The following is a 16,931-nucleotide window of genomic DNA, read 5'->3' on the forward strand; positions in this document are numbered from 1 at the left end:
CATAAGGCCACAGTGAGTTTGTTTCTCCTTTAGTCGGAATAGTTCACGGAAGAACTAGAAGCATCATCCTGAGGACAAAAGAAACATCTTGTGTCATGAGGGGAACATGGTGACTTAGAACTGTGCACACAGTTTCCTTAGGTCATGGCGCACAGTTTGAGGCACCAGGATGTGAGGTGATGCTCCTAAGGGCTTTAGGGGTTCAGATAGTTTTGAGATCACACTTCCGATTCACTGCTTAGTTGCTGTACGACCTTGATCCTGTGACTCAGTATCTCTGGGTGTCAGTTTCTGCATCTGTAAAATGGGGATCATGAGAGCATCTGTGTCTAGTTTTAATAGGAGGGGAGACATCACTAAACCCTGGGAGAGCTCCCACCAAAACCCTGTCTTCTCTTTTGGCAGTGTTTTATGGCTATAGAGTCAAAGCAAGGGTTGAATTCCACAATTCAAAAGCCAACCCTTTATAGAGAACCAACTCTTTAGCACAACCAGGGCCCCAGGCTGCTTTGAGAAGACAACTGGAAAAAAAAAAAAAAGCAGACCACCCTCTCTCCTCGGGCCATCTCACAAACCGCTAGCCAAGCATCGGAGTCAGACAGCTTCTTCCTTGCCCATACCTGCACGGAACCCAGAGCTGGGGATGTGACAGGTCAGTTTACTCCATCTGGGAACCTTGATGGCAAAAAGGGACAGGTGTCCACAATGGGGATCACCCTTTTCTGGGAGCAGGGGAGCCTGCCCGTGGACGGCGATGGAGTCACGAGTCTTCTGTCTTCCCAGCTCACATGGTGCTCGCTGTGCTTCTCTCCGGGGATGGCAGAGCTGAGAGGGATCCTGCTGCTGCTGTTGTACATGTCCCACTCGTCATCTGCCAGTGAGTGTGCAGCTCCTTCCCCAAGCGTTCAATGACAGGCAGAGCCTGGGGTGGGGTGGGGCGGGGTGGAGGGTCATCCAGGAGAACAGGGTGGCCCTGATGCCCAGAGAGGGATTCACTGGGCAAGAAAGACCATCCCCAGTCCTTTGTCCTGGGTAGCACGTGAGTGGCAGGAACTAGGAAAGGCAGAGTGTCAGGGCAGGGGGGTAGATCTAATTCTAAGGGTGGGAATCAGGAAAATCAACAACAGGGCCTGGAATGGCCTATGGGGCAGAAGGGTCAGAGTGAGAACTGCCTCCCACACTCAGCTCAACCTCTCCCACCCGGAGTGCACTGAGCTCTGCAAACTGTGATCCTCATCAGGACCAGTCCCACAGCGGCAGGGGTTTCCCAGGTTGCAAAAGTGGCTGCTGTTGTCCCCTCCTCCCTGGCCTGTAGACTGCTCAGGACTAGCAAGTCCAGCCTAGGAAAGGGCAGGTAAACAAGGGACATCTGAGTCAAGTAGGTTCTGTCCATCTTTGCTGCCACTGGTTAGATGGGAGATCACACACACACACACACACACACACACACACACACACACACACACTCACACATACACATACACAACTCACACACACACACATACACATACTCACACATATACACACACACACACACACTGTGGAAAGAACACACACCATCTTCAGCCTCCTCCAATTCCATGCCAAGGAGACCAAGAGAGGCCCAGACATAGCATCCCTGTCCCACTAAGCCATAGCTGAGACCCAGAAGAAAAAAAAAAAACCACTTCCTCTCTGAACCAAATTTTCTCGTCGTGGCGTTAGCGATGGAATCAAGGCACAAGGCAGGGACTGTGCACAAGTACTCTACTACCCAGGTACTTACCCATCACCCAAGTAGCACTTTGGAAAAAAGGAATGCGGTCACGTACATGGAGGTTCTCGGCTTGCGAAGGTCTGGTTAATGCCTGCGTTGTAGATCACCAGTTTCTCTAAAGAAAAACCAAGGCATAGACAAGGAGTTTCATTGTTGGTTTTTCTGAAGTGGTTCGGGGCTTTAGTGCTCTCCCAGCAAAGCCTATGGTTGGAAATTTGGTCTCAGGATACCCCATAATGAAGAGGTCCTCTGTTTTCTTTTATGTTGTTATTTGTTTTGTTCCGAGACAAGAGTCTCACTACGTACATAACATTGGCTATCCTGGTGCTCACTAGGTAGGCCAGGCTAGCTTTGATCACCTGAGTGGCTCTGCCTCCTGAGTGCGGAGATTAAAGGTATAGCTGCCATACCTAGCCCTCTCTGAGCTCCTGACGATACTGTAGATGGCAACAGACTCTGTGCTTTAGGAAATGTCTTTGCTGCCAAGATCCCAGGTCACCACCAGAAGAAGCCCTTCCATTCCTCCCGCTTTCTCTTCTAAGGACTCAGCATATCCTTTGGGTCCTATCTCACCTTCCCAGATCCTCAAAGCCCATCCCTACACTGTTAGTTCTCACCCCAGTGCCTGGCTGGGCTCTGCACAGGTGGGTGGATGGCTGAAAAGGCATTCGCTGGGAGTCCGGGGCACCGGATCTGCTATGGGTACCTATTATATGACATGGAGACCCAAGGCCACCAACACAGAAGCAAGCATTGATTTGAGAGCGAGTGGGAAGTTGGCTTGCATTTTTGGAAACAGGGTTGCCAGTTTTGCCCCAAGGCTTAGCACAGTCATTTATAGAGCTATAGTTTGCATATTCCCATAACCTCCTGTATGATCTTGCAACCACCCCAAGTGGTGTACAGCTAGGCCCACGGCTACACCCTTCAAAAGAGGAAACAGCGGCAGAGAGAGTAGCGGCTTGCCCAGGATCTCAGCACATTAAGAGACTAACTTGACTTTGAAGTCGGCACTCGGGCACTTCGCAAATACACATCTGGTGAATGTTTAGCAAATGCAATGTTTAGAGATTCTTGTAGATGCCTGATACTCTCAGGATGGAGAATCTCTACACCCTGGCTCCACACGGCGCCGGGGAGCCCTGTGGGCACTAGAACTACAGTGTTGGGGAGCAACAAGGTTCATGGAGTTGCCGTCATGAATGACACCAGTAAAGTAGGGGCTCAGCTCATCCCACCCAGCACTATAAGGAAGTCAGTCTCTGGCCTTGCCTTCTCCTCCCTTCTCTGGCTTCCATGATCCTTCCTGTTCTAACAGTCTCCATGCTTGTATGAACATAGACCGTTAAGGACAATACAGGTCCACCCAACCTCAGGCTGACATAGTGGACATATCATTGAAACAACATTGTATTCTCCTGGAAACAAAATCCAGGCTTCCCAGGATACTACCTGGCTGGGCCGTCTGGAAGAAAGAGGCTGAGAAGGATTGGGAAGGGGCCAGGGACAGCTTCCACACACCAGGAATTTTATCTCCTTCATGTCGGGAGGTCCGGGAGTCAATAGCCTACAGTCATTTTAGTCATGCACCAGATAACGTATTGAACACTAGGTACTAGACACCACGCTTATTAGTGTGTGCTAGCAAAGCAGACCTGGTAGGAGGAACCACAAATGCCAGAAGCTTGCAGGGATGCAGGGAAAGGCGAGAGTGAATTTAAAGCTGAGGGTGTCTGGAACAAGGCGATTGGTGGAGTTTGGATTCCTCTGCACTGGCTCCGTATGCTTGCTGCCTGTGTGAGGTGCTACCTGCCCTAAAGCTGGAGTTCTCCATCCACCTTAGCATTGTCCACCTACAGGGTTCTGGGAGAACTGCCCCATAGTATGTTCATGCTGGAAGTGCTCAAAGCTTTGGGCCTCAAGACCCTTTCATACTCTTAAGCTATCAGGGCCCCTAAACCAGTTGTGCTGGGGGAGGGGTTGTGCTAGTGTTACTTCTGTGGCTGAACGCCCAACCAGAGGAGCTCAAGCCCCTAGTCACATCATGCCCATAGTCAAGAGCTACCTGCTTGTTGGCTTAGCTTACATTACTTACTTACTTACTTAGCTTCCCTTACTATTTTTTCCTCTTCTTGATAAGGTTTTATTATATGACACTGACTGGCCAGAACCCACTCTGCTCACTCTGTAGACCAGGCTGGCCCTCAGACTCACAGAGATCCTCCTACCTCTGCCTCCACCCCCACCCCCAGGCTTCTTTACTCTTACACAGTTAAGGACCCCACCCCCAGGAAATGGTATTTCCCACTGTGACCTGGTTCTTCTTATATCAGTTAGCAGTTAAGACAGTCCTCATCAGACATGCTCTCAACCCGACCTTACCTTGATTATTCTTCATTAAGACTCTCTTCCAAGGGATTCTAGGTTGCACCAAGTCGATAATTAAAACTAACCAGCACAGATTTGATTTTTCACACTTGTCATAGTAGGAATTAAACTAGAGAAAGCTAAAGCACAAGAATAAAGACTATACAAATCCACACATACATTTGGCCATCGGAGTGCCGACGTACCAAACCTGGAAAACGATATACCATCCACTTATGAGCGGAGGGTTGAGAAAGCAAGCAACCGCTTTCCCCTGAAGGAAGAGTCTAGGCTCTACAAGGATGGCTATGGGTCCCGTTCCCAACCGCGTTTGTACAGAAGATGCTAGACAAGGCCTAGCAAGAGGTGCTGCGCTTGGCAGAGAAGCGCCAGAAGCAGAGTCTAGTGAGACTTTTACAAGGTTCAGAGACGCTACCAATCGTCTTGAATGTGGAATATCTCCTGGGATAAACTAGGCATCAGGGTGGTAGAGTGAGCCCCTAGCAAAACAGCCAGCGCAACAGGAGTCCCGAGGTCGGGCGGTGCTCACAGGGGGGCTAGCTCTTTGCCACACGGTGAGGCCCATGTTCCTTCTGCAGTTTGCGGCATCCAGAAAGCCAACATCGTGGACCAGTTACACGAGAACCTCGTGAGCAGCACCGAGTTCCCCTGGGTGGTGTCCATACAGGACAAACAGTACACCCACCTGGCGTTTGGCTGCATTCTCAGCGAGTTCTGGATCCTCAGCACCGCCTCCGCTCTCCAGAACAGGTTAATGCTCCCGCATGACGGTTGGGGAGCGAGCGGACTGTCCTGTGGGCTCAGGGACTAGTGGAGCCTACAGGAATGACTCTGGGTGTACTCGCCTTAGCCAAGTCCTGAGATCACCAGTGGCTCATGGGACTTTACCGTGAGGACCGAGGGTGGTGCCCCTGAAAAGCAAAACGCCATTTGTTGTGTCTAGGAAGTCCACTTGTAATTTTGCCACAATCACGGAGGCCTGGATTCTTTGATTGTATCCACCGGGTATCCTTCCAGGATGAGTTAGGGAAGTCAACAGGAGCCCCAAGATACCCTGGGCCTTACAGATGTCACTGCCACAGACAGAAGTGCACAAAGAAAGCAGAAAGAAACTGGAGATGCTCGCAAAATGCTTTTCTCTGGGTGCTAAGAACACCCGTGGCTTCTTTCCTCTAATTGTGCTTGCCTATGTACCCCGAATTATATACTATAAGCTCAGATTCTTATAAATAAGATTAAAGAGTTTGGCAAATATTCTAAAAATATTTTCGTAAGTATTGTAGAATACCTTACTCCTAGTCCAATGAACTTAACTTTTGAAAATCAGCATTAAGAAGGTAATTTCAACCTCTTGGGGGGAAAAGGTTCCATGTACAAAGTTGTTGATTGGGTGACTGATAACACTGAAAATACCAGAGAGGAAGTAAACATGTAAGGGATATTATGACATGGGCCTGTGATCTCAGCACTTGGGAAGGTGGAGGCAGAAGGATCAGGAGTTCAAGCTTAATTGGCTAAGGAAATTATAATGTAGACACGTGAGAGAATATTGTGTTGCTGCTGAATTTTTAACACTTGTTTTATGTATTTTAAAATTGCTTTTATTATTCTTTTAGTGCACATGTCAAATAATAGACTTCATATGCCGTTTTATTTTATTTATTTTTTAAATTAAATATTTTTATAAAATATATTTTAATCACATTTCCCCCTCTCCAACTTCTCTCCACCTCTCTACCTACTCAACTCCCTTCTTTCTCTCTTTCAAAAGCCATAAACGAAATCCCACAAAGACGAAAATCAAAACAGGGAAAAGATCAACAAGATAAAAAAAATGCCAAACAAGACAAAAATGGAACAAAAATGGAACAAAAAGTTCCACCAAAAAAAAAAAATATAGGGGCTGGGGATTTAGCTCAGTGGTAGAGCGCTTACCTAGGAAGCCCAAGGCCCTGGGTTCGGTCCCCAGCTCCGAAAAAAAGAACCAAAAAAAAAATATATATATATATATACATATATATATATACACATACACACACACACACACACACACACACACACACACACACACACCCCACTGAGTTTGATTTGTGTTGGCCAATTGTTCTGGGCCTGGGTCTTCCCTAGAATGTGTTTGATAGACCCAGTACCTGGCATCTCCACTAGTGACAACTGATTTTCCCTTTGCCAGCAGGTATCAGTTGCAAAGAGCTTCTTGGTTAGGGCTTCTGCTTGTAACTCACAAAGGAAACAAACCCACTGAAACTCTAACCTTGAGCTTTCTGTGTCTGCTTCCCCTTCTCAGTGCTAGGACCCTGTCTGACTAAGACCGGTGTAGGTCTTGTGTGTGTAAATTCACACGCACATCAGTTCTGTTGTGTCTAGAAGACATTGGTTCCTTGGGGTCATCCATCACCTCTGGGTCTTAGAACCCACCTCTGCTTCCTTACAGATTCCTGAGCCTTGGGAAGAAGGGGTTTAATGAACACATCTCATTTAGGACTGAGTGCGCCCAAGACTCACTCTCTGCCCCTTGTCCAACTGTGGGGTCTCTGTCTTAATTCCCACCTACTAGGGAAGACCCTTCTTCCCTGTGGTTTGATCAAGGCACCAATCTGTGTGTATATCATTAGGAGTCATTTTGTTGCTGTGCTCCTATAGCAGAACAATGGTTATTAAAGATTCCCCCTGGGCCCATGACCTATGGAGTCTGAGGTTCTTGGCCACTTTGTATCAGGCGTGGGTTCCATCTTGTGGAGTTGGTTGGTCACCCCCATATTTGTGCTACTGTTATACCAGTATATCTCGCAGGCAGGTTGCTGCTGTAGGTCAGGGTTTATAGCTGAGTGACATACATGATTACCTTTTTCCTCTGGAACTGTGCCTTCCAGGACCAGGAACACTAGTCAGGATGAGTGAAGCTTCTGGTTAGGCTCCAGTTCAACTTCTCCTTCTTCAATGACGTAAGTGATGTCTTCAGCAATATGGCCTTACCATCAAGCTGTAGAGAGTTACCGGTAGCCTTGGCGGTAGTCTGTGATGTTTGGGGGATTCCATGGGATCCCTTTGGCCAACGACTCAGTAAGATGTAACCCTTTCCTGACACTGGAGGTTTTCTAGTTCATTATGGATGCTCTGCCCTTGACCATCACACTGGTCAGAATATATAGCTTTGATTTATATATTTTTATATATAAATTATCTTTTATTTACAGAGCCTTGACTTTTATTATTTTTTTTAAAAAAGCCCATATTTGTTTTGCTTTCCGACTCTGTGTTTGTGTCTTCAACACTTCCACAACAATTTTCTGTTCCTCAATACGAAGCGTGCCTGACCTTTTACTTACTACAGATGGCACTTCCATAGGCCGCACTGACGCGCTTCTTTATTTTAGACAAACTCCGAAAGACTTAGGTCTTACGGCATGAAGCCCTCGCAGTCTGTCTGGGTGCACACACACAGATTTTGGTGCTTTCCAAACCTTCTTGGTGTAAAGGTAAACAATTCTATTGCCAGGGGTTCGAGACGACCTAGTTTTATCTGAGAACGTATTGTAGGAAAACCTTACAATGTTGTGTCAAACTCTGGACCATTCTGAGTGTCTCTGAGCGCTGTCTTCAGAAGGCCCAGAATTTGTATGTTTAAATGGAAATCCATGTATGTAAGCGAATCTCCACAAAGAAGTGGATACACCATGAAAACATCCCTGAGTCGCTAGTTTCCTTCCCTTGTGCCATGTCCTGTCAGCAGGTTCTGGGACGTTCCACCTAAAGTGTTCATGGATATCTATACGTGTTTCCATGTTGATTCTTAGGTCTGTTAACGCAGACAGAGTCCTCTCCCCCATCAGCAGCTCAGGTCTCCATAAGAAATAGCATAGACTGGGTAGGTTAGGCACAAAACTTAAAGCCACAAAGGATAGTGCACCAGGATGCTTGCTTCCTTCTAGCTGTGTCTTCACATAGCTCTTTCCCTCTGTGTGAAAATAGGACAGAAAAGAGATTGTGGAAGACTCCTGACATCAACCCCAGTCCCACACATACTCACACTCACACACACACTCACGCACACACTCACGCACACATATACACATACATATACACACAGATACACATACACACATACATACACATATATACAGATACACAAATACATACACATACACATGCACACACATATACACACATATATAAACAAATATATACATACATATATATACATACACACATACATATATATACGTATACACATTCACACATATACATACACATATATACACACATATATACACATACAAACATACACATACACACATACATATATACATATACACATATACATATATACACATACATACACATATACATATATACACATACATACACACATACATATATACATATACACATATACACATATACACATACATACACATATACATATATACACATACATACACACATACATATATACATATACACATATACATATATACACATACATACACACATACATATATACATATACACATATACATATATACACATACAAACACACATACACGCATACATATATACATATACACATATACATATATACACATACAAACACACATACACGCACACATATATACATATACACATATACATATATACACATACAAACATACACATACACACATACATATATACATATACACATACACTCATTCACACATATACATACATACATACACATATACATATAAACACATATATATACACATACAAACATACACATACACACATATATATATGTACATATACACATACACTCACTCACACATATACATACATACACATATACATACACACACATACACACATACCCACGAAAAGAAGAACTCTCCCAGTTCATGTCCTGTCTATGACTTCTTTTCCATTGAAGACTTTCTAGGCATTGCTCTCCCCTCCCATTGCCCCTCTGGCTTCCAGTAGTAAATGTTTCTGTGGAGAAGTCTGAGGTGATTCTGATTTTAATCAGGGTGACTCCTAATGCTTATATACCGAGGAGATGCCTGGCTCAACCCTGCTTCCCAGCACCTGCTGTTCTCCCTCATTTTACTTTCATGAGTTTCATGAGTTAGACAAGAACGTGTAAGATCGAACTTAGAATGACTTCATCTTGGACGGCTCCCATCTGTCACCCACGAGCCACTCTCCACTCTTCCCTCTTCTGGTGGGCCCCAGAGTGTTGGCCCCCAGAGTGTTGGACAGCAGCGATTTGCCTTGCCTGCTGGGTCCTGTTGGGTCACGTCAGTGCAATATACAGTGAATGGAAGAGCTCAGAGTCTCTATTCTCCTGAGGTGATGTGCTGATTGGTTCCCTCATCCAATTCCATACAATTCTGCCCAACCTAAAACTCTTCTCACCTAGGGAGACAGCTATGTCTGAGACCTGGGCTGGTGACATCATGCCTCAATGAAGACAGTAAAAGAGCAAGTCAGGGTGATTCCCAAACACGCACACACGCGCACACACACACACACACACACACACACACACACACACACACACACACACACACACGAATGAGAATGAAAACAAAAACAGACACACAAGAAAACCTTACTAGCGTCTGTCTCGTTTTGGTCATTGTTCTCAGCCTACTTCCTATGTCTTTAAACGTGTTTTCTATTCTCCTGAGTGTTCTTTCTAACTTGACCTTCATTCTTGATCTTTTTTACTGAGAACTTCTCACCCAGCTTCTTCTGAGCTCAGGGGCAGCGGATGCCACGGCTCACTCCCAGCCGTCCTGCTTGGATGCTAAGTGTTCAGTCCTCTTTATGGTTCCACAGGACACACATTTGCTTCGAGTTCTTGTTGTTTCTTGGGTGAGTCCCAAGGGCTGAAGAAGAGAATACCCAGCTTAACTCCACCACTGTTAACCACTGCTGTGCCATATCTTCCCACTCGTAAGCCACGTCATATCATTCATAGACTATGTAAGGAGAGAAGCATCAAGATGTGAATTGCTAAGGATTTGGGTGAGAGTACACTTACACAGCTGGTATGATCACTACGATGTTTAAAAACACTTCCTATGGAGAAAGTTACCCAGTAGCATGTGAACAGACGATCTTTGATTGGTAAGAAAAATGTATTAAGACAGAAGAATCCCCCACGAGACCTTGGGCTTACAAGGAAGAGCACAAACCTAGAAATTCAGAAGAAATTCCTTGGAGACTGAGTTCAAAGGTGTGAGTAAAAACTAACCAAGGGGTTGGACAGATGGCTCAGTGGTTAGAATGTTTCTTGATCTTCCAGAGAGCCCAAGTATGATTCTCTCTCTCTCTCTCTCTCTCTCTCTCTCTCTCTCACACACACACACACACACACACACACACACACACACACACACACACACACACACTAAAAACAAAATACCCAGGGAGTGGGTTGGATGAGCATGCCAGGTTGATCCCTTTTGTTGTCGTCCTCTCTAGGAAGGAGGTCATTGCTGTTGTTGGCATAGCTAACATGGATCCCCGGAACGCTGACCACAAAGAGTATTCAATCAATGCCATCATCCCCCACGAGAACTTTAACAACAACTCAATGCGCAATAACATAGCCCTCCTGAGGACAGACTCCGCCATACACTTCGACGACCTGGTCCAGCCCATCTGCTTCCTAGGCAAAAGTCTACACAAACCGACAGCCTTGAAGAACTGCTGGGTAGCAGGATGGAATCCCACGTCTGCAGTTAATGCATTCCTTCTCCTAGAGGAGGCTGTGTGTGTGCTGGCACGGGGGCGACTCGGATGAGCTTCTTTAGGGCTTGTCTAAACATCAGGATGTTTGATGCTTAGGGTTGATTCCTAGTGTTTGTCTTTGTGAGGGGGGCTCTCCTCCTCTTCCTCTTTCTTTTCTTCTCTCCTCTCCTTTTGTCTTTCTCCTCCCCGTCTTCCTCTTCTTCCCCCTCCCCTCCTCTTCCTCCTCATCTTCTTCCCCTTCCCCTTCCTCCTCTTCTCTCCTCTCCTTTTTGTCTTCCTCGCCCTCGCCCTTCCCCTCCTCCTACTCCTCCTCTTTCTTCTCTATATCCAAGTAGTAAACAAGCAGCAAACTGCCTCACCAAATGCTGGGAGGAGTAAGGGGATTAGAGCTGAGTGTACTCTTACTTAAGCCACCCTTTTCCTGTCATTCTTGTGTAAGAATGAAAACAAGGAAATGTATAGTCTTTAAGTGTGAGGGAAGGGTGAATTATTCTCTGTCTGTTTATAGATTCAGATCAAAGCAAAGAGATAGTTGATTCTATGGGTAAAAGGGACTTTTCTGTTCCCTCCTGTGAGATATGGGAGTTGCTGTTGCATTGACACAGGACCGCCTTCTTGTTAATAACTCTTGGGCTCTCTGTTGCATGGTCCAGACAGGAAATCACATGACAATGAGTATCCTGAGGAGAATCTCCGTGAATGACATTGAGGTGTGCCCTTTACACAGACAACAGAAAACAGAATGTGCCAGTCACACAAATAAGGACTCCAACGTTTGCCTGGTAAGAACTTGATCTAGTAGTAGCCAAATCCCCAAAGTAATCATGGATTGCACCCATGAGACCAAGGGGTCACAAGGAGTGCTCCTTACTGGACAAAGGTGAATGAAGGATGACGAGACAGTGACATGAGATTCATGTCTCTGGTAGGAATGACATTTAGCAGAAAGTAGTTACTCAGAAGCTTGCCAAATGACTAACTGTGGCATGTCATGCTTATAATTCTGGGGCTCTGTAGGCCAAGGCAGAAGGATCATGAATTTAAGGCCAACCTGAACTACATAATGACATCTTAACTTGACATAGAAAGAAAAGCCTGCTGAAAGGACTACATGGAGTTACTATTTTCAGTGTAATGATTAAGCATATCCAAGTCACAGGTGCTTATTAATGAGCTAAAAATGAAAGGTGTGAGTACTGCTTCCACTTCGTGGGTATGTGCACAAGTCCACAGGGCTGGAGTCACCATATCCAGTATCTATGGAACCTAGATTCTCTTTTGATGCACTGTTTGCCAGGAATCGGGAGTTTCTTCTGTAAAAACCCCTGCTCTCTACACAAAGTAACAAGTACTACAATGACTGTCCTATGGTTTGAGCAAAATGTGCAGAATTCACCACCATCTGGTTCAGGTCCCCTGATGTCTAATCCCAGATTAATGTGGCTTACTAAGACTGGTCAATAAATGTTAAGAGTAGGGAGAAAAACTTCAGGCTAGCAGGCAAAGTTCTTTGTCTTTGTCTCTCTGTCTCTGTCTCTGTCTCTGTCTCTGTGTGTGTGTGTGTGTGTGTGTGTGTGTGAGAGAGAGAGAGAGAGAGAGAGAGAGAGAGAGAGAGAGAGAGAGGATATATTTTGGGGGTTAAACCTAGGCCCAAGAGCATGCTAGGCAAATGCTCTACTACTGAGCTACATCCTTAACGTAAATCTGCCTTTGTAAGATGTCAATCACCTCTCTCATCTACGAACAACCTTCAGGACTCCTCTGGTCAAGACGTTGTTCTCCAAGTGGAAGGCAAGAGGTTATTTTTTAGAGGAAAGAACACACACACACACACACACACACACACACACACACACACACCCCTTTCTAAAAGTCTTTGGATCCCAAAGACTCGATGGTTCTCATTAAGCAGCAAGTTTGCTCTCCCTGAAGCGGCTCAACATTGGTCAACTGCTCTGTGCTTGGTTTCCTGCCAGGAGAGGACCTCAGCTGCTGCCGCCGCCGCTGCTGCCTCTCTTTCTCCTTCTCTTCCTCCTCCTCCTTTCTTTTTCCTTCTTCCTCCTCTTCCTCCTCCTCTTCTCCTCTTCTTTGTTTTTGATTGTTTTGTTTTGCTGAGACAGAGTCTCTTTCTCTGTAGCCCTGGCTGTCCTGGAACTCATTCTGTAGGCCAGGCTGGCCTCGAACCCACGGAGATCCCACACGCTAGGATTAAAGGCATATGTCATCACTGTTCAGCTTCAGCAACTTCTCAAATTGTTCATAAGACACAGAAGTCATAGCTATTTAATAAAACCCTGATGGCGATCATCCCACCAACCCATTACCACATTTCATTGCACTTAAGAGGCCATCAACTGTTAGATGCTGGCATAATTTTACACAATGCTAAGAGAAAATAGAATGATGCCAGTTAGACTTCACCGTCAACAGATCTAAAAATATATCATCTTTCCCATGGTGCCAGGTATTGAAGTGTGCCTAGACCCTGGAAATGGTATATTATTAACGTGTTAAATGATTGCCTGGCAGAGTTGTTGTCTTTTAACTGTGGCAACCCTGTGAAATCTTTTTTTCTCACACGTATGTATGGTGTGCATGCAGTGTACACATGCATGTGGGTTCATGTGTGTATATCTAAAGCCATTGTCTTCCCTGATGAAGCCCTTACTACTTGAGGCAAGGCCTTTTGATTGGACCTACATTGTGATCTATTTGATATGGCCAGTCTAGTTAGCCTATTGCCCCATGCGTCCCACCCCGCCTCCAGAGTTCACCAGGCACTTACAGAGTCTCGGCATCCGTGCTAGCTCAGCGCACACTTTCTCTACGGAGCCGTCCTCAGCCACTAACCTTTCGCTTTTGAGCTGAATTCTGGCCGCGAAACATCTAATGGTGACTTCAGTGTTCTGAATGTTTTCCTCTCTTAGAAATGTGGTCCGGTGTCTGGGTTGTGAACGCCACACTTGTCAGGTATAGAAGAAACTTCCGGCTTTAGAATCTGACTAATGATTTTCCCCGTGAACCCAGAGGAGCTGCTGTGGACCTTTACTCTTTACTTTCATAGTTTTTACAACTTTTAGAGGTTTTGAGGAATGTCAAGGGAGAGGACCTCCCAGAGAGTGAGGGAGGCCCTTCTTTGTGGTAGCTGCCCCTCACAGACAGAGCTGCTTCAGGGGCTCTGGGCCAGTGGCCTCTGCTGCTTGTACTTCAGAAACTAGAAGTCACGGCTCTACTAGGTGGGGAAGAATGGGCGGGGAAACAACAGAAGGAAAAAAACCTAATTCATTCTGAGCCTGGGGTGAGCAGCAAAGCCATGTGCTAGCCAAGGCTGTCTGCACCCACTACTGTGCGACAGGACCACCAAGCTGCGTGTCCTAAATCCCACCCATTTTCCTTCTCAAGAGCAGTTGTGATCAGCTGGGGGTAGGAGCAGTGAGAGGATGGAGACCACACTGCTCGTTAGCAGGGAGCTCCATGCCCCAAGCAGCCTTAGTGTGTTAGGGACAATGGTGGACAGTCCCAGGTGGGCAGCCAGAACTCTGAAATAACCTTTCAACCATCTGCCATTTGGCAGTGTGGGATGACGCAGGAGACTGAGTGGAAGTACAGGGGGGGGGCAGCAACACAGAATGATATGGACTCTGTTGCCCGTAGACTGTTTCCGGCCTTCTGAAAGGCTAGCCAGGCGTGACGGTCGGTGTCTTTGCAGATTGCATGTGCTGTGTCTCTGTCCTGTTTCCAGTCACTCCTTCTACCATAAACTCTCACCTCTGCTCTGCCCATTCTTCCTAAGCAAGGGGCAGTGTAGTGGGAGGAGACACCCCAGGGTCATTGCCCAGGCCACAGAGCAGAAGCAGCTGAAAGGTCACCATTTGCCTCTTTGTGTCTCATCCTTGAGTTTTCCCAAACTGTTTGCTGTTAACCGTAGCATTCCGTTCACTGTAACCTCGGTCTAAACGGCAAGAGAAACTTATCATTGGCCAGCCTGCCTGGCTCCTCCAGTCAAAGGGGCCATAAATGAAGGAGGGCGAATAGTCCTTCCCGTATGTCAGACCAAGACGGACCATGGGGTACGAGTGGAGAGTTGACACTTGCAGAAGAGGGGGTCTCTGGTGGGACAGGTGGGATAAATGAAACCTGGTAGTTACCTTGAGACTTCCCCCATTCCCTCAACTTCCTACAGAAAAAATTAACAGCCCCTATAACCCGTCACGGAGCTCGTGATCGTAGCTCATACTTTCCCGAGTGCGTACTGCACACTGAACATGTGGCTGGCACTAGCTTATCCCTGCACTGCGTTAGAGCCAGGCCTCTTGCCTCAGGCCAAACAGAGAGAGCAGCATAGCACTGGCCAGCTTGCCTGACTCTTCAAGGGGGCTGACGGGTAAGTAGACTAAGCCTCTGCCTTCCTGCCTTGCCTGAGATAAGGTGTGTGTGTAGGCCTCCTGAGCCCCAGAGGACTGCTCCTTCAGGAAGAGGGGGAGGCTGCAGTGTGGCAGGGCTGGTGAGCAAAGTAACTGCAGCTGTGACAAGGGGCAGGAAGCGCTCGTTCCTGAGGGACTCTGGCCCTCCTGCCCCTCCATCCAGCTCCTCCTTAGGAAGAAAGAAGAGGAGGAGAAGGGTTCAGAGGTGTTATCGTTCTAACCCAGAATGGAAAGAAATACTGGTGTTGGAGGGATGAGCAGCCAAAAGAGAGGAAGACTCACGGTACTAGGAAAAGACAGGACAGTTTAAATCGAGCCAGGAAGCTACGGCCAGTCGGGGTCCTATAATACAAAGGAAAACCGGGCTGAGGAAGTAGCCCTGCTGGAGGGGGCTTGCCTTGCAGAGAATCCTGGAGTCAGGCATTTGATCCCCAGCTCTGTGTTAAAGACCAGCTGTGGTACTCCCAGCATGAGGGGTGGGAGGCACTGGGATCAAGAGTTCAGAGTCATCCTCAGCCTCATAGTGAGTAGGTTATATGAGATCCAGACTTAAACAGGCAGGGGAGAGGGAGAGAGGGAGAGGGACAGAGGAAAGAAAGGTGTGTGTGTGTGTGTGTGTGTGTGTGTGTGTGTGTGTGTGTGTGTGTGTGTGTGTGTGTGTCTATAATTGTAATTGGTGGTGGCTGTCTAGATTTTAAATGGGAGCCTATAATTTGCCCCATTTCCAGGGAGAATCAATGCAAAACTTTCTAAAACAGACACTGGTACAAGGATCTACTAAACAGGAAGTTTCTCTGAGACCTGAAGCCCTCTTCTGCCGTTTACTGCAGGGGGAGCCAGGAAACCCTATGATGTGCCAAGTAAAGAAGCTGGATCTCTGGATTCTGAGAGGACTTCTGGCCTATGGAAGTGACTTGTGCCCTGGCCTGCTTCTGTACACCAGTGTGGACGACTACAGCAACTGGATCATAGCCAAGACGAGGAAGGCTGGTCCTCCCCTCTCCTCGATCCACCCCTGGGAGAAGCTGGTCCTTGAGCTCCCCTTTCACCAATCAAACATTGCCCTGACAAAGAATTCGTATTCTGTACATAGCTATGCATGGCCCCAATCCTACTCCCAAGGACTAAGAATGTCCACTATGTATGACAAGCAAAAGGATGTGTGGCAGAACCTCAGGGTAAATGGGCAACAGGAAGCAGGCAGGCCTTCGAATGTGGCTATTCAACCCATGTACTATGACTACTACGGTGGGGAGGCGGGGGAAGGCAGGGCTGTGGCTGGCCAGAACAGGCTGCATTGGTCCCAAGAAAGGATCCTGATGTCCTTCGTGCTTGTTTTCTTGGGCAGCGGTGTCTAGCTAGGAGCTAAACTACTACCACAGACAAGAAGCTCAAAGTGCAAGGCGCTAGGCATCTGCCGTACTGTTCTGGTGTCTGCTCTTGATAGGTGTCCCCTGGGTGGCCACGAGCAGGCCCACGGCAGCACCGGGCCGGCTCTCCTTCCTCTGTCCCGCCCCCATATGTGGGAAGGTCACTTTCATTTATGCTTGTGAACTAAATGTGGGCTAACAAGTGTCAAACGATTAGAGTGCCCTTGTGGTTTTTTC

General features: G+C 46.9%; 1 protein-coding gene and 1 long non-coding RNA gene across 4 annotated transcripts; one reads left to right on the top strand and one right to left on the bottom strand.

Annotated features, from left to right (window-relative positions):
* The first annotated feature begins 12 nt into the window (after nt 1-12).
* Prss54 (serine protease 54) lies at nt 13-16,907 on the top strand. 3 transcript variants are annotated; one of them, NM_001013888.1, is given in 7 exon segments: nt 13-176; nt 406-652; nt 784-877; nt 4,723-4,894; nt 10,631-10,889; nt 11,554-11,682; nt 16,155-16,904. In NM_001013888.1, coding segments are annotated over 5 exon segments (1,149 nt in total). In that variant the 5' UTR covers nt 13-176; nt 406-652; nt 784-816; the 3' UTR covers nt 16,683-16,904.
* LOC120098510 (uncharacterized) lies at nt 607-5,546 on the bottom strand. The gene is given in 4 exon segments (NR_190661.1): nt 607-922; nt 1,766-1,871; nt 4,830-5,055; nt 5,433-5,546. It is a non-coding gene; the product is annotated as an uncharacterized LOC120098510 (long non-coding RNA).
* Nucleotides 16,908-16,931: the final 24 nt, after the last annotated feature.

Source organism: Rattus norvegicus, chromosome 19 (genome assembly GCF_021556685.1).
Source record: "Rattus norvegicus strain SHRSP/BbbUtx chromosome 19, alternate assembly SHRSP_T2T, whole genome shotgun sequence".
NCBI classification, from domain to species: Eukaryota; Metazoa; Chordata; class Mammalia; order Rodentia; family Muridae; genus Rattus; species Rattus norvegicus.